This window comes from Hyperolius riggenbachi, chromosome 3, assembly GCF_040937935.1.
Source record: "Hyperolius riggenbachi isolate aHypRig1 chromosome 3, aHypRig1.pri, whole genome shotgun sequence".
Lineage (NCBI taxonomy): Eukaryota > Metazoa > Chordata > Amphibia > Anura > Hyperoliidae > Hyperolius > Hyperolius riggenbachi.
This window is the reverse complement of record NC_090648.1, coordinates 332,829,643-332,844,545: the sequence shown is the minus strand read 5'-3', so window position 1 is coordinate 332,844,545 and position 14,903 is coordinate 332,829,643. Positions and strand designations below refer to the sequence as shown.

Genomic DNA, 14,903 nt, shown 5'->3' with positions numbered 1-14,903 from the left:
TGTCTCTGGTTCACTTTAACAATCAAGCATACAATGCAAGTGATTAGGGGCACCAACACAGCAGCTCATAATCATTAGCGAGTCCATAACACTGTGGGGATGAAAATCAGCACCTTCACAGCTTAGCAGCTAAATCCTGCTCAGCTATGTAATGAAAGAAGAGATTTTTACCAACATTTCATATGATAGGCTTGCTGTTGGAAAGTTTAATGTTGGAAAGTGTGTTACTGTGCACAGAACTACACCACAACTATACGGTTCTTTAACATAATTCATTATGTTATTTTGACTAAATTTCCTCTTGAAGTTGCTAAATGCAGCCAAATTACCTTTACCTAATTTTCGGTTCTTTACGGTTCTTCTTTTAGTAAACCAGAAATAAAATGATATCTTGCTGCTCACTTAGACTGGAGTTCTTCCTTACATTGTGCAGACATAACACAAATGCAGAAACTCATAAAACCACATTCCACAAAAAGCAAAAGATTACCATTTGGATTGGATGTGCTGGGGGTCATTCCAGTATTCGGAATAAGGAAAAGTGACTGAATGAAGGATCCCAAAGCGTTGACAATGTCTCGAAATACTTTCGTGGAATGCTGCTTCATGTCATAGGACTGGCAGAAAGACCTGTACAAGAAAAAGTGTTTGTGCAATTATTGACATCTTCCACAAGAAGAATGGACATAGAATGGGCATAATGGGCAAAAGTAACCATTATATACCCAATAATAAATAAATAAACAAATAATGTTACTTTTCAAACCAATTAAAAAGCAAATAAATCTGTCTGCAATACTCTACAAAATATTCTACAAAAAACATTTAAAGTGGACCTGAACTCAGTACTTCCGCTCTGCTCTAAAATGTACACAACAGCATAATAACCTTTAATTAAAAACATTTTTTTTGGTCACAGGCAGGTTACAGTAGTACAGAGTTGGAGTCAATTAGAAAAAATAAGCAAAACTTGTAACTTAAATAAGGTAGTTTGAAACTGCAACCCTTATGTATTGCACAGTGGTGTGTAATATGCCAATACTAAATAATAATAATATAAAAAGTGTATTTTTTTTTTGTGCAACAATGTATCAGCACTAAATCTTGATAGATTATACATTATAGTACAGACATCCATAACTCAGACTTTACAATGCATTTCCCAACTGCTTTTCCACTGCTGGGTGATTGTGGCAAGCTGACACTCCCATCTTGCATTTTCTGGCTGGTGTGTGCTTGGTTTTGGTAACCTGCATATGCTTATTAAAATAAGCAAGTAGATGAAGCAAGGATTGCCAATCTGTTTTCTTAAAAATGGTGGAATTTCAGGTTCCAAATAAATAATAACAGATGAATATGTAAGAGGGTTTACCGGAGAAGCTGAGGCTGAACACAAAGTCTATGTATGGATTCCACAGCTACAGCTCGCAGCCACTGAGGTTTGTCAGCATCCAAGAATTTCACTAGCAGGGATAAAAAGATCTCGCACTCCGTTACCTGAAAGAGATTTGTTTGAAGCAGTTATTGAAGAATATTAAAAGCAAAGCCCTTCAATAACTATTTCTGACTGTCAACAGAGCAGGCCTTAGTAAAATATCTCTAATGATTAAGGACCTCCGTGCAACAGGCAATGCACCAAATTAGCTGAAATCTTTAGCATATTTTGAACTAGTGATCTTAAAAATTTAGACACACAGATCTGGGCACCAGACCAAATCCAATTCAAAAATCACCTTTTATCACATCCTCAGTACAAAACAGATACAGAATAAGGGCTGGTGCACACCTAGAGCACTTCCGAGCGCTTTTTAAAAATGGTAGCGATTTCAAAAGCGCTGGGCTAATGTATTTGAAGGGGATGGATCACACCAGAGCGATGTGATATTTCCCAATACGCAAACGCAGGTCCTGCAGCATTTCTGAGGTGATTCAGCCTCAATGTTAAGTATAGGAAAGTGGAAAATCATTCTGAAAAACACTAGAATAGAGCGATTTTCCAAGTGTTTTTTTAAACAAAACCTGTACACTTGCAGCTCTACTGTAAAATGACTAGACCAAAACGCGATCAAAATCGCTAGGTATAAATAGAAAATCGCTAGGCACATGCCTAAAATCACATAGAAAATCAATTCTAAAAGCGCTGAGTGTTACGCTACCGCTTTTAGGTGTGCACCAGCACTAAGAGTGTAGATGGCCTGACAGCCATTTCCTGTGTTCCTCTACTTCGTCAGAGGCCACAGATAAAGACCATCTGTGGCCTCTGATGAAGTGGTCTGTATCTGTTTTGTGTGGAGGATGTAATAAAAGGTGATTTCTGAATTAGATTTAGTCCGGTGCCCAGATCAATGATTCTGCTATCCATGTAAAGTGTTTGGTCTACTGGCAGGCAAAGCCATAAACCTGGATTTCCTTCATCTCTGACCATTCAAAGCGTTTGGTGCCAACCAAGCTGTCCTTTCTAACCAATACATTAAAAATATATTCAGAGAAATACAGGTAATGTAACAAAGTTCTTCATAGAGGAAAAAAAACTTTGAGAGGGAACTACTGTATTCACAAAGCCTTACGGATCTGAGCTCTAAACGATAACGGTGTCTTCACTGAAAAGAAGATCTGACTGATGGTGCCTGCTGGCCCTTTAATCCAAAAAAAGGTGACATCATATCCTGTATTTTAGAACAAGCCAAGAAGCAGATCAGGGAAGCAGGGCTTCTCCCAGCAAGAGTGAGGCTTCAGACAGTACAGCCATAACCTTATACGCATTACCAAAGCCCCATCCTCAGTCTACCTCTCAGATTTCCTTGACAGACATGCACTGTCACTTTTGTTTATAACTACCAGAGTGGAGTCTGGTGGTGGTGGGTGCTCTAGGATGCAGTGGCCAGATCTATGTATCTATACATATCGAATGTAGGAGGCTTAATATTTATTGGCATTTGGGTGATAAAGAGATAACTGCATTTTTACTATTATGTATCACTGAAAAGACTTGTTCCTTTAGGGGATCCCACAATCTAATCTTTACCATAGCCTAAGATCAAAGAACCAAAAGAACCAATGTAATTCACTTGTAATGGTTCGGAAGAGGTGGGGGCATATCAACTCCATGTAGATATTTGATTGCCCTTTATTTCAGCCTGAGGACTCCAGTTCAGCAAGGTAAGAGTGCTAGTCACTATGCACCCATGCTGTAAGTGCAGTTATTTTTTAAGGGCTGAATGCTGTCCTTGCCAGCCCTAAGGGCCTGTCTCCACCCATCAGTTTTTATGTGAGTCAGTTTTTCTGCATAAGTTGTCTGTTTTTCATTGCTCTTAATTTTTTTTCTGCATGTGAAAAAAACTCATTCAAGTGTGAATTAGCCCACTGATTAACATTTGTCTCCACCCACCAGTTTTTATGTGCGTTGAGTTGTCTGAACTAGCCCATTGATTAACATTGGTTATCAGTTTTCCTGTGTAGAAAATGCACAGAAAAACTGACGAATGGAGACAGGTCCTTAATCCCAAAATCTTCAGGTACTGTCAGCATAAGCTACACTTTAATGAAACATCATCATATACAATTAAAACTATTCGTTATCAATAGAAAATATTTTGCGTTAGAAGGTTTCGCACATTCATTAGCGGTTAAGAGGCAGATGACATTTTACAAGTGTTATTCTTCAATGTAAGAAAAAAAAAATCTCAAAAATACAACAGAACATGAACTCACCAGAAGGCCATAAAATTGCTTGATAAGAACCGAAACAACTCGAAGCAGTCTCATACAAATAGGAAAGTAAGGTTTTTCTACAGGAGCAGGAGAGGAATTGCTAGTAGAGCCTTGTCGGAACTTAATATTTGGTGAAAAAAGCTTGATCACAAGAGGGCACACTCTTTCCTTCAAAAGGAAGCTAAATTCTTGATGCTGTAAAAGACAAAAGCGTGTAGCAGCAATCACAATAGTGTAGACGCAAATCATGGGTTGGCAAAGCAGCCTTTATTAATAACAATTATATACGCACATAAAAACATTATACTGCAATTCTATGGCCACAAAGTGCAAGTAACATCATTAAATTGGCCTTCACAGCTGCCTTACAGGGCAGTATGGGTTACCTATTCAACTTAAAAAGGAAATTAAAGAAATGAGAGAAAACGTTTCAAACACAAGTTTTGTGACATAAATTGTCCACATAAGACTTGCATTCTTGGTAAGTCTGTATGAAGCTTATACTAAAAAAAAAAATAAAGCCAGGGGAAAGGACAGACCAGTGCCCAAAGTAAAAAAAAAAAAAAGCAGCCCACCAGTGGCAAATAATGACTGCACAGAGATGACTGTGTAAGATTATTCTGGACTAGACTTGGCATGCAAGCATCAGAAGTAAGGAGACCTTGCAAAGGGAATAGTACATTTTACCTTCAGAGTTGGTGCACCTGACACTGCACTCTTACCTGTAAGAAAACTTGTGGAAAATCATTGAGCACGGATTCCAGAAGTTCCAGACCAAATGTCCGTGTCATCTCGGTCATTCCCACCAGCCAATAAGGAGCATCAGCGTTAACCAGCTGACACAGATCCTAAGAAATTCACACAAAATAAAAATGTAACTTTGCTACATGTCTGACGAGCTGCTGCTAATTCAGTGAGGACAGACTTCAGCTCAGCTATCTGATTCTAATAAGGCCTGCAACATTAAAGGGCATCTATCGTGAAAAATTGTAAAATACATGCTTATAAATGCACTTATCTCCCAGAGCAAAATACACTATAAACATTTTTTTACCCATGTAGCAGTTACTTACAAAAAGTAGTAACAATCTGACAGAACTCTCACGTGTGGGATTAGTCCTCATGGAGGATTCACAGTTATTTATTTATTATTAAAAGCACTTGCAGGACGTTCAGTCCAATTGCCAAAATACCAGGGCTGGGGAGACCGACACCGTACAAAAATCATCCGATTCCAACTCAGACTCCTCAGATTATAAACCTGCCGACTCCAGGTACCCAGAATTGCTCCGTTTCCTCGACTCCGACTCCACAGCCCTTGCAGGGCTCTGAAATGGGTACAAAAATCATCCGCCTATTCAGTTTATGAAATCACTAATTCCAGGTACCCAAAAATTGCTCCGACTTCACAGCCCTGGAAAATACTGTGTAATTGAGGAGGAAAGCTGGCTGACATCTTTGTACGGATCCTTTCCAGGCAATGTTTTTGTAAAGAATAAAGCGAATACCAAGAATCTCCCGTGAGGAGATGAGCTAGTTCAACATCTGTCAGATGTATCAGCTTTTTATTGCCTAGTGTAAGTGTCAGTAACATAGGAGAAATGTAAATTATAGTGCATTTTAGTCTGTGAGAAAAGTACATTTTATATGTGTGTATTTTAAATTTTACAATCTTTCATGATAAGAGTCCTTTAAAGAACTATGAAAATGTACACCAGATTGAAGTCCTTTGCCTCTCTATTGAAGTAATTTAAACAGGTATTTAACAAGGTAATATAATAAGCCAGGAATCTGATTTTGTGACACAGGTCCTGATTCACCAAACTGTGGTAAGATAGCCGCGCATGGGGAGCACATGGCAAGTTTACAGTACTAACGGTGGGAGGAGCACTGCCCGTTAATCTACCGGGATAACGTGCATGTTACCCCGGTGATGCATGCGGCCCTAATAGGTTAACGGGCAATGCTGCCCCAGTGTTTGTACTGGTAACATTGCAGTGCGCTGACTCTAAAGTGGTTGCACATTTCTACTACTATATCTATTAATAATATATTGGTTATTATTATTTAGTGTCCTAATAGCTGGTCATTAATGGACATAAGATTTAAAAAAATAAAATAAAATATAGGCGATTTGCTTCTTGCATCAGCAGACTAGGAAGACTAGGAATATTCCATTCAATGGGCCTGATGCAGTATACTCCGGTAAAGTTGCCATGTGCAAGTAAAGTAGCCCACATCAGTTTTACCGGTAGTAACGCAGCGAGGACACCGCCCATTAACCCATGAGCGCCATGTGCACTGCTGGTTTAATGCACGCACTGGTAACACGCATGGTGGTAATAGGTTACCAGGCAATGTTCTGGAGCTGTTACTACTGGTAACACATTGCAGTGGGCTGCCTGCCACTCGGCAACTTTACTGGAGTCTATTGCATCAGGCTAATGTCGCCATCTGTTTTGAAATACAACATAAAAGTGTATTACTACAACCAAGTCACAAGAAACCTTTTTCTTTCTTGCTTATATCAGGTGAATGCATGGCTCTGACTGGTTGCTAGGACACTGCACACGTCTCCAACAGTTCTCCCATTAAACACTACTATCATGTATAAATAATAATCACAGTACGAGTCCCTTCTGGACGAACAGAAATTATCGGCTACATAACACCAACCAGGCTACAAGGGAGAACACAGTTTTGTTTTTATATAAAAAGAAATAAAACACACTGTGCATAGAGATCAGGTTTTCCTGAAGAGAAATAGAAAAAAGCAAAAGAGAACAGTCACAGCGATACGGCTTGTGCTGCTGGGATCTCAACAAGCAAGCTTTTGTGGATAACAGCAGCGTGGTACAAGCATCAAGGCGGCCCACGTCCTCCACGGCTCATTGTTGCACATTTCAGTCTTTACATTCAGTCATGTACCCGCCCACACAGACTTTCCATAGCAAGGCAACATAGCTGGCTGGCAGCTAAGAAGATAGACTGCTTACTACTATACCTCTGCACAGAAACATAGACAACATGCAGCCAGCTCACAGGCCTGAATCTTATACCTGAAAGAGCATGTATGCATCCTTAGCGCATGGCTTAAGCGTGCTGACCGATCTCCTATTACTGTTTCCAGCGACAGGTACAGGCTGCTCCACAACATCTGCATACAATAAATAAAGAAGAGATTTAATCCTCCACACACTGACAAATCCGTAATCTTCTCATGTTTTACCAGAATATCGACATGTTTAAGAACAGCAAATTATCAAAAGACAAAGGTCACATCTGGCTTTCATTTACAGAGACATGACAAACCTCTCGTAATAAAGTGCACACTTCACTTAGTGGATAAGTTAGCAGATAATTTATAGCAGAGTCACCTGTGTTAACAGAAGTATCCAGGAAAATTGATGAAAGTCCACAAAAATGAACAGCAGAAGCCCAGGCCCTTAAATTGTTATGAAACGCAAAAATCATGTTTTGCTCTAAAATATATACAAATAAGAAGTAAGTATGTTTCCTCCAGAGTAAAATGAGCCATAAATTCATTTTCTCCTATAATGCTGTCACTTTCAGTAGGTAGTATAAATCTGACAGGTTTTGAACTAGTTTATGTCTTCATGGGGGATTCTCAGCAAGGCTTTAATTCTTTGTAAAGACACTCCCTGAAAAACCTTTATACAAAGATGTTGGCCAGCCTCCCTGCACGCTGTACACTTTCTTTGGCAGCTGGACAGAGAAACTGCCATTCACTAAGTGCTTTTAAAACTACACAAAACCCTGAGAATCCCCCATGAGGAGATGGGCTAGTCCAAAACCTGTCAGTTCTGTCCGATTTCTACTACCTACTGAAAGTGACAGCATCATAGGAGAAAATTAATTTATGGTTCATTATTTGTATGTGTTTACATGTATTTTAAATTTTACAATTTGTCATGACATTGTTCCTTTAACCATTCGCATACTAAGTCTCTGGCCCCTAAACCGCTTGCAGATGGCGGTGGTGCCCTGTTTGTGGCTGATTATTCCTGCCAGGCATAGATTTCAATCACTGTTGTGTCACCCGCTTGCTCTCCCCGTTCCTGCACCTGCTCACTCTTTGTCACACAGTCCTGCCTTCAGCCACCTTTTGCACATAGACCAGAACTCCAAGCATGGCAGACTGGTGTGGCCTGGCTCAGCACAGTCTAAAGGTGGCCACGCACCATACAATTAAATAGATCCAATTTTACACCAATTCGATAAATACGACACAGATAATCAAAATCTATTTTTAAATTCATTCAGGAAATCTGATCAATTTTCCCGTTTTTATTCGATAAAAGATCAGGAGTGTCTTAATTTTCTGATCAATTTATATGAATATTGAATGGTGTATGGTAGATTGTCAATTACTTGATGTACAGATACAAGCAATTTTTTCAGAGTTTTCAATCATTTTTTTCCATAATTGGGGAAAACCGAACACACGTTTGTAGTACATTGGTCAGATATTTGAAATGTTACAACCAGTCAGAAAAATTGATTGCAATTCTTGAATTTAAAAGCCATTTTAAAAAAATTGAATGTTGTGTGGCCAACTTTAGACCAAGTTAAAATTAAAGACTGCTATATTTTGGGGCCGCCCACTTTGCTTTTCACTCATTCACATCCTCCTGTCTATGTAGGACAGAATAATGTGGCATGGCTGTAAAGCAAGCATTTAAAAAACTGACACCCAAAATGATCAACAACAGTTATTTAGGGGGACAATTGCTAAATGCTTGTAAACAGCTTTAGGCAGTTGTGAGAGCAGCAGATTCCAGACCTCATATGGCCAGACCTCATACTCCTCACTCTCAGCTTCACAAAATACATGGAGCTATTTCTATCACTTGCACCATTATCTTTCTATTGTTTGTATTGTCTTTAAACCTACCTTTATGCCTTTCATCTTCTGCAACCATCCTTTCGAATACCACAGTGACCACTTGGCGTACAGTGGCTGCCGCAGTGTTATTTGTTATGTTATCTTTTGTAAAGTGCAGTCTGAAGCAAAGGACAATCGCCTGAAAATATACAACAGAAATTGTTACACGGCTTTGAAATGACATCATCTTAACAGTACAGCAAAACATAAGGAACCATTCCAAACAGCATATCTGAAAAACATCCTGTCCTGTCGATATAGTTACAGGACTAGGGAGTAATATTAGCATCAAATAGCATCTTTGTTAAATATGGCTGTGAAAAAAGGCTGGTATTTGATTTTATCATAGCAAGCTCAATGTGTCATGAAAAAAGTAAGTTAGTAACATCTGATCGATACAATAAAGAGCAAAAAAAAAAAAAAAAAAACAAGCAAAACAAAAACAAAACACTTTAGTAATAGTTAAAGGAAATCTTAAGTGAATGGTAATGTGGCCAGTTAATTACATGGGGCTTCTTCAAGCCTCCTGAATTTACCCTGGTCCCTTACAGCCATTCTGGCTACTCTGATCCTCCACTGTCCCCCAGAGACTGGAGCTGCTTTGCTGTTGAGCACTGACCTCCGATTTATTTATTGTATTTATAAAGCACCAACATTTTACGCAGCACTGCATAACAAGAACCTCAGTTTTGTCAGCATTTAGATTTAGAGAGTTATCATTCATCCACTCCTGAAGCTCAGCTAAGCATGTGTTTATTTGTGGAGCAAGACCTGTGATGCCAGGTTGAAATGATAAATATAGTTGGGTGTCATCAGCATAGCAGTGGTATGTCAGACCATATTTTTTGATGATTTTTCCAAATGGCAGCATGTATATGCTGAACAGCAATGCGCTCTGGGGTATACCATATTTCAATGGTACAGAGTTGGATGGCAAAAAATATCCATTAAAGTATGTTATTATCTGAGGGCACAAAAATGGGTGTGCCACCTTTGTGATCTCAAATGTCTTCCCTGATTTGAGTAGGTATGTATTTTCTCTGTATTAGCTTGATATGTACATCTGAAACCATTTATGACGTTTCTGAATGCTGAGTTTTGATGCAGAATTCCTCATACAGTGAAAGGAAATGGCATTAGTTTCTATTGTGAATATATACATGATAACCAAGAAACTATAAACATTTCATGTCTGTTAGCGCAGGGCTGTGAAGTCGGAGCTGGAGTCGAGGCAATTTTGGGTACCTGGGGTCAGAGCTGGAGTCGTGGTTTCATAAACTAAGGAGTTGAAGTCGGGTGATTTTTGTACCAAATCCACAGCCCTGGTAAGTATAATGGTGGCCACTAATGATCCGATATTTTTCATTCAATTTGACCAAATCTATGTAGTATAAGGGTAAATTAAGTGAATATACTGAGTGGATAAATTAGGCAGTCACTTATATTACATAGAAATGGTAAGATTGGATGAAAAAGGTTGGCCATTAGTGGCTACCATTAGACTAAGGAGTCGGAGTCATTTTGGGTATCTGGAGTCTGAGTTAGAGTCCGTTTCATAAACTGAGGAGTCGTAGTCTGATGATTTTTGTACCAAGTCCACAGCCCTGTTTTAGCGTCTTTACTTATTGATCAACTGTTACCTTTGACAAAGCATCATCGTGAACCACGGTATTAGTGGTGAGCAGTACCAATACCGTCTGTAGCAGCTTCAGTTCCTCTAAGCCATTTTCCATAAGCTGCCATAGCATATTGATGATATTTCCAGCTGCAGCCTTTAAAGATGTAAAACATATATATTATATTCAGAACACATGTACTCTATGATTGGTCTACATTGCAATGTGTTATATTATTATAGAACAATTTCTAATTCATGTTGAACACGTAATTAAACTAAGCAGACTCTGGGCACAGACTACCTGCTAAATGGTCCTAATTTTCATCCTGGCATTTCTCCTACTAAGCTGTCCGTTCTGCTCTCCAAATCACTACAATTGCCAATATTATCACTTGATTGGCTCCGGAGCTGGATTAGGCCAGAGTGGCATTTGCTTGTTCCAGTGCCACAAACTAGAGTATGCGACGAGGACTGTACATTCTAGACTAATCTGACAAGGTGCTGCAGCCCATCTAGAAGCCTTGTGTAATCATTTATTTCACTTGTTGCTTTGACAACCACATTCTGGGGCTGTCGGAACAAGCATACAGCTAGTGAACAGCTGGACCCCTAACCAACAAGTGTACCTGCAATGACACAAGCAGTTACCATGCTGCCCAATTTAAATAGAAAGGTCATTTTAAAATTTACTATTGATGCCTTTGCTGTCTACATATCCTTGCCTTGGGAAGTTTGGTGCATATGACAACATATTGACAGCATACATCTGTTTTGTTGTGCTGAATTTATATCACCGTAAATCTCCCCTACCCCCCACATTCACTATTAAAGGGAATCTGAAGTGAAAGGGATATGGTGGTTGGTATATTTATTTTCTTTCAAGCAATACCAGTAGCCTGGCAGTCCTGTTGATCTCTGTGGCTGCAGTAGTGACAGTCACACACCAGAAACAAGCATGTGGCTAATCCAGTTACAGACATCTGATCTGCATGCTTTTTAATGGTCTATGGCTTAAGGTATTAGAGGCACACGATCGGGTAGAAAGCTGGGCAACTTGCATTGTTCAAAGAAATTAAAAATAAATGCCAGACTATTCATCTCAGGTGGCCTTTAGGTGCAGATGCATGCACCACAGGTGTCACTGTCACAATCCAGCTCGATCCTGTGGGCAGCACTGCAGGTAATAAGCACTGTAGATATTTGCAGCTCTTGTATACCAGAGTGCCGCCTACTGTTACTATGGAGAAGGGGAGGGGTGATGGCATGGCGCACGATGGAGCAGCTTCTCATAGGTGGGTTACAGAGGGGAAACATGCACTTGTGGATCATTGGCTTCCAGAGTGCTAATAGAATGCTCCCACTTAAATGTGACAGCCAAAGGATCAATGAAGCATCCAATATGAGATTTTTTTTTGGGGGGGGGGGGAGAGAAGATAAAGAAATGATGGTGATTTTTTTTTTAAAGAAGTAAAACATATCATCAATGACAATTCCCATATTTCTTTGCTTTTCAGTCATTAGATAGAAAGTATATTTTCTGTTACTTGAGATAACTGCAGTTATTAATATATTGTTTTGCTTTACAGCATCTAGGCCAGTGTTACTCAATGTATTAGTAGTATGTACCCCTCTGCCTGACATGTTTACTCAGAATGATGATGATAGTACGCTACAGTTGTGTTTTTCTGTTTTCCAAATATTGTTTACAAGACAAGCTTTGTTGTAAGTTTGGTTTATTTTTTATTATTTTTTTGCGTGTGTTTGGCTTATTGGCTGTTGTGATGAGCTTCCTCCAATAGGCAGAAGTAGTCCACGTCCTGCAGATAGAGATCCTAGAGCAGACTGTAGGCAAGGTGTAAGGCAAAGAAGAGCAGCAGGCATACCTCAGACACTACTTCATGTGACATGAGCCTCTGGATAGCAGCAAGGCAAAGCTGAGTGATTTTAGGTTCCTTTGTTCCGCAGCCCATGAGAAATGGTTGAACTACTTCCGAACTGTTCTCCTTCAAAGCTTCAGGAATGACAGGAAGAGAGAAATGAATCATCACTACAACTCATGAACTTGCCTTTGTCAGGCGCACTTCCAGGTGGAAAGAGGCAACAGAATAGGCACAAAAACTTAACATTAGATATCTAGCGGAATTTAGTAAAAATGTTGACAAAAAAAGTGCAGGATTTCCAAAATATTGTTTTAAATGCCTAGCTTAAAGGGAACCTAAACTGAGAAGGATATGTATTCTTCCTCTTAAAATAATAGCAGTTGCCTGGCTGTTCTGCTGATCCTGTGTCTTGAACACTTTTAGCCACAGCCCCTCAACAAGCATGCAGATCAGGTGCTCTGACTGAAATCAGACTGGATTAGCTGCATGCTTGTTTCAGGTGTGTGATTCAGTCACTACAGCAGCCAAAGAGATCAACAGGATTGCCAGGCAACTGGTATTGTTTAAAAGGAAACATCCATATTCCTCTCAGTTAAGGTTCCCTTTAAAGAGGAACTGTAACCAAGGACTGAACTTTATCCCAATCAGTAGCGGATATACCTTTTCCCATGAGAAATCTTCTTTAAAAGTTCATCAGGGGAGCCTGTATGGTTGATACTGTGGTGAAACTCCTTCCACAGTGTGATGTCAGGACCTTGGTCCTGACAGTTTCCTGTCTGTGAACCTTGTAGCATTGTGGGAAATAACAGCTGTTTCTAACTGCCAAACAACCGGCATCTCCTTCTGCACATATGTATGTGTATAAAAAAGCAACCTTTTGGCCTATGGCATTGTTAGGAGGTGTGGTTATAGATAATGGCAGTTGGTGCTGTCTAGTTCTTTTCATGTCTGCCAGTAGTAAAGATGATGACGTTGTGGATCAAACAATATGAACAAATTGCATTGCGAATATCAATAATTTCTTGATCTTTCTTCTATTTAACTTCTCACCTTACGATGTATTGATTTATTTTTTCCCCCTTATCACTTAAGTTCCTCTTTAACCCCTTCCCGACCGTTTAACTCCGATAGTTGTCGGGAAGGTGGCAGCCCCAGGACCGCCTAATGCCGAAAGGCATCAAGTCCTGGGGTGAGGTTGTACAGGTGATCGCTCACGCATCCCCGCTTGAGTGGCGGAGCTTGGCTCCGTCATCAGTCTACCAGCGGCCTCTAGGAGACTGTTAGATGGCTAAACCATTGTCTATTTACATTGCCCTGCGCTGCGATCTAAGGCAGCGCTGTACTGGGGAAAGCCGTGTCACTCGGCTGTCCCCTGGAAAGGCTCACGGCTGATGCCCATGAGAGCCGATCAATGTCATTGGCTGTTGGGGGAGGGAGGAGTGAAACAAATAAAAAAAAAAATAGTAATTTTTTTATAAAAAAAAAACAACACATAAAAAAAAAAAAAAAAAAAAAACCCTGTAGCACCAACAGAAAGCTCTATTGGTGGGCAGAAAAAAAAGGGGGGAAGAGGAGGAATCACTTGTGTGCTAAGTAGTATGGCTCTGCAGCAAGATATTAAAGCTACAGAGCACTAAATTGTAAAAAAAAATAGCCTGGGGGGGATGGGGGTGTAAGCCTATAGTGCTGCACTGATTAAAGTGGATCCGAGATGAAACACTAACTATAACAAGTAACTTGTCTATATATCTTATGTACAGTTTAGATGGTTTAAACAGCAAATCTGTCCGCATACTGCTTTAACCATCCTGGCGGTATGGACGAGCTCAGCTCGTCCACTACCGCCGGAGGCTGCCGCTCAGGCCCTGCTGGGCCGATTTGGATGAAATAAAAAGCAGCACACGCAGCCGGCACTTTGCCAGCCGCGTGTGCTACCCGATCACCGCCGCGGCGATCCGCCGCGTGCAGCCGCGAAAGAGGGTCCCCCCAGCCGCCCGAGCCCAGCGTAGCCGGAACAAACAGTTCCGGCCAGCGCTAAGGGCTGGATCGGAGGCAGCTGACGTCACTCCGCTCGTCGCCATGGCGACGAGGTAAGCAAATCAAGGAAGGCTGCTCATTGCGGCCTTCCTTGTTTATTCTGGTCGCCGGAGGCGATCAGAATGACGCTTCCGGAGCGCCCTCTAGTGGGCTTTCATGCAGCCAACTTTCAGTTGGCTGCATGAAACAGTTTTTTAATTTAAAAAAAACTCCTCCCGCAGCCACCCTGGCGATCTTAATAGAACGCCAGGGTGGTTAACAGAATATGATTATTTCTTCCTGTGATACGACAGCAGCCATGTTGTTTGTAAACATTACACAGAGGCAGGCTTATCTGCACCATCAGCACTCATACTGAAAAAACCTAATCCCCCCTCCTCCACCCCTCTGTCTCTGCCTCTGAAATCTCTGGGTAGTAATACCTCCCCCTCCTCCTGCCCAGACTGAGCTCCCATGAGCCCTTGCTACTGCCAAGGCTCTCTGAAAACTGTTGGTGGGGCTTCTTTAGTTTATAGGGAATTAGAGTATTAAAACAAAAACAAAAAAGTATTTGGCTTGAGGAATGCCCAACAAACAATAGGAAAGGAACACAATTATGCAATAAGTAAAAGTTCATCTCGGATCCACTTTAAGGCTAAAAGAAAAATCAGACAGCAAGACCATGCTGACTAGTTCAATAATGCTCTGCCTGCTTTAAAGGGAACCTTAAGTGAGAGGGATATGGACGTTTACTTTTAAACAATACCAGTTG

General features: G+C 40.5%; 1 protein-coding gene across 3 annotated transcripts in view; it reads right to left on the bottom strand.

Annotated features, from left to right (window-relative positions):
- MON2 (MON2 homolog, regulator of endosome-to-Golgi trafficking) overlaps positions 1-14,903 on the bottom strand; it is a 157,051-nt gene that overhangs the window by 96,381 nt on the left and 45,767 nt on the right. For all 3 annotated transcript variants that reach the window (XM_068276881.1, XM_068276879.1, XM_068276880.1), the window contains exons 3-10: positions 12,119-12,246; positions 10,258-10,389; positions 8,627-8,756; positions 6,771-6,868; positions 4,434-4,559; positions 3,712-3,906; positions 1,373-1,497; positions 491-630 (exon numbers count right to left, since the gene is read on the bottom strand). In XM_068276881.1, coding sequence (XP_068132982.1) covers positions 491-630; positions 1,373-1,497; positions 3,712-3,906; positions 4,434-4,559; positions 6,771-6,868; positions 8,627-8,756; positions 10,258-10,389; positions 12,119-12,205 — 1,033 coding nt within the window. In that variant the 5' untranslated portion in view covers positions 12,206-12,246. The remainder of the gene's footprint in view (positions 1-490; positions 631-1,372; positions 1,498-3,711; positions 3,907-4,433; positions 4,560-6,770; positions 6,869-8,626; positions 8,757-10,257; positions 10,390-12,118; positions 12,247-14,903) is intronic.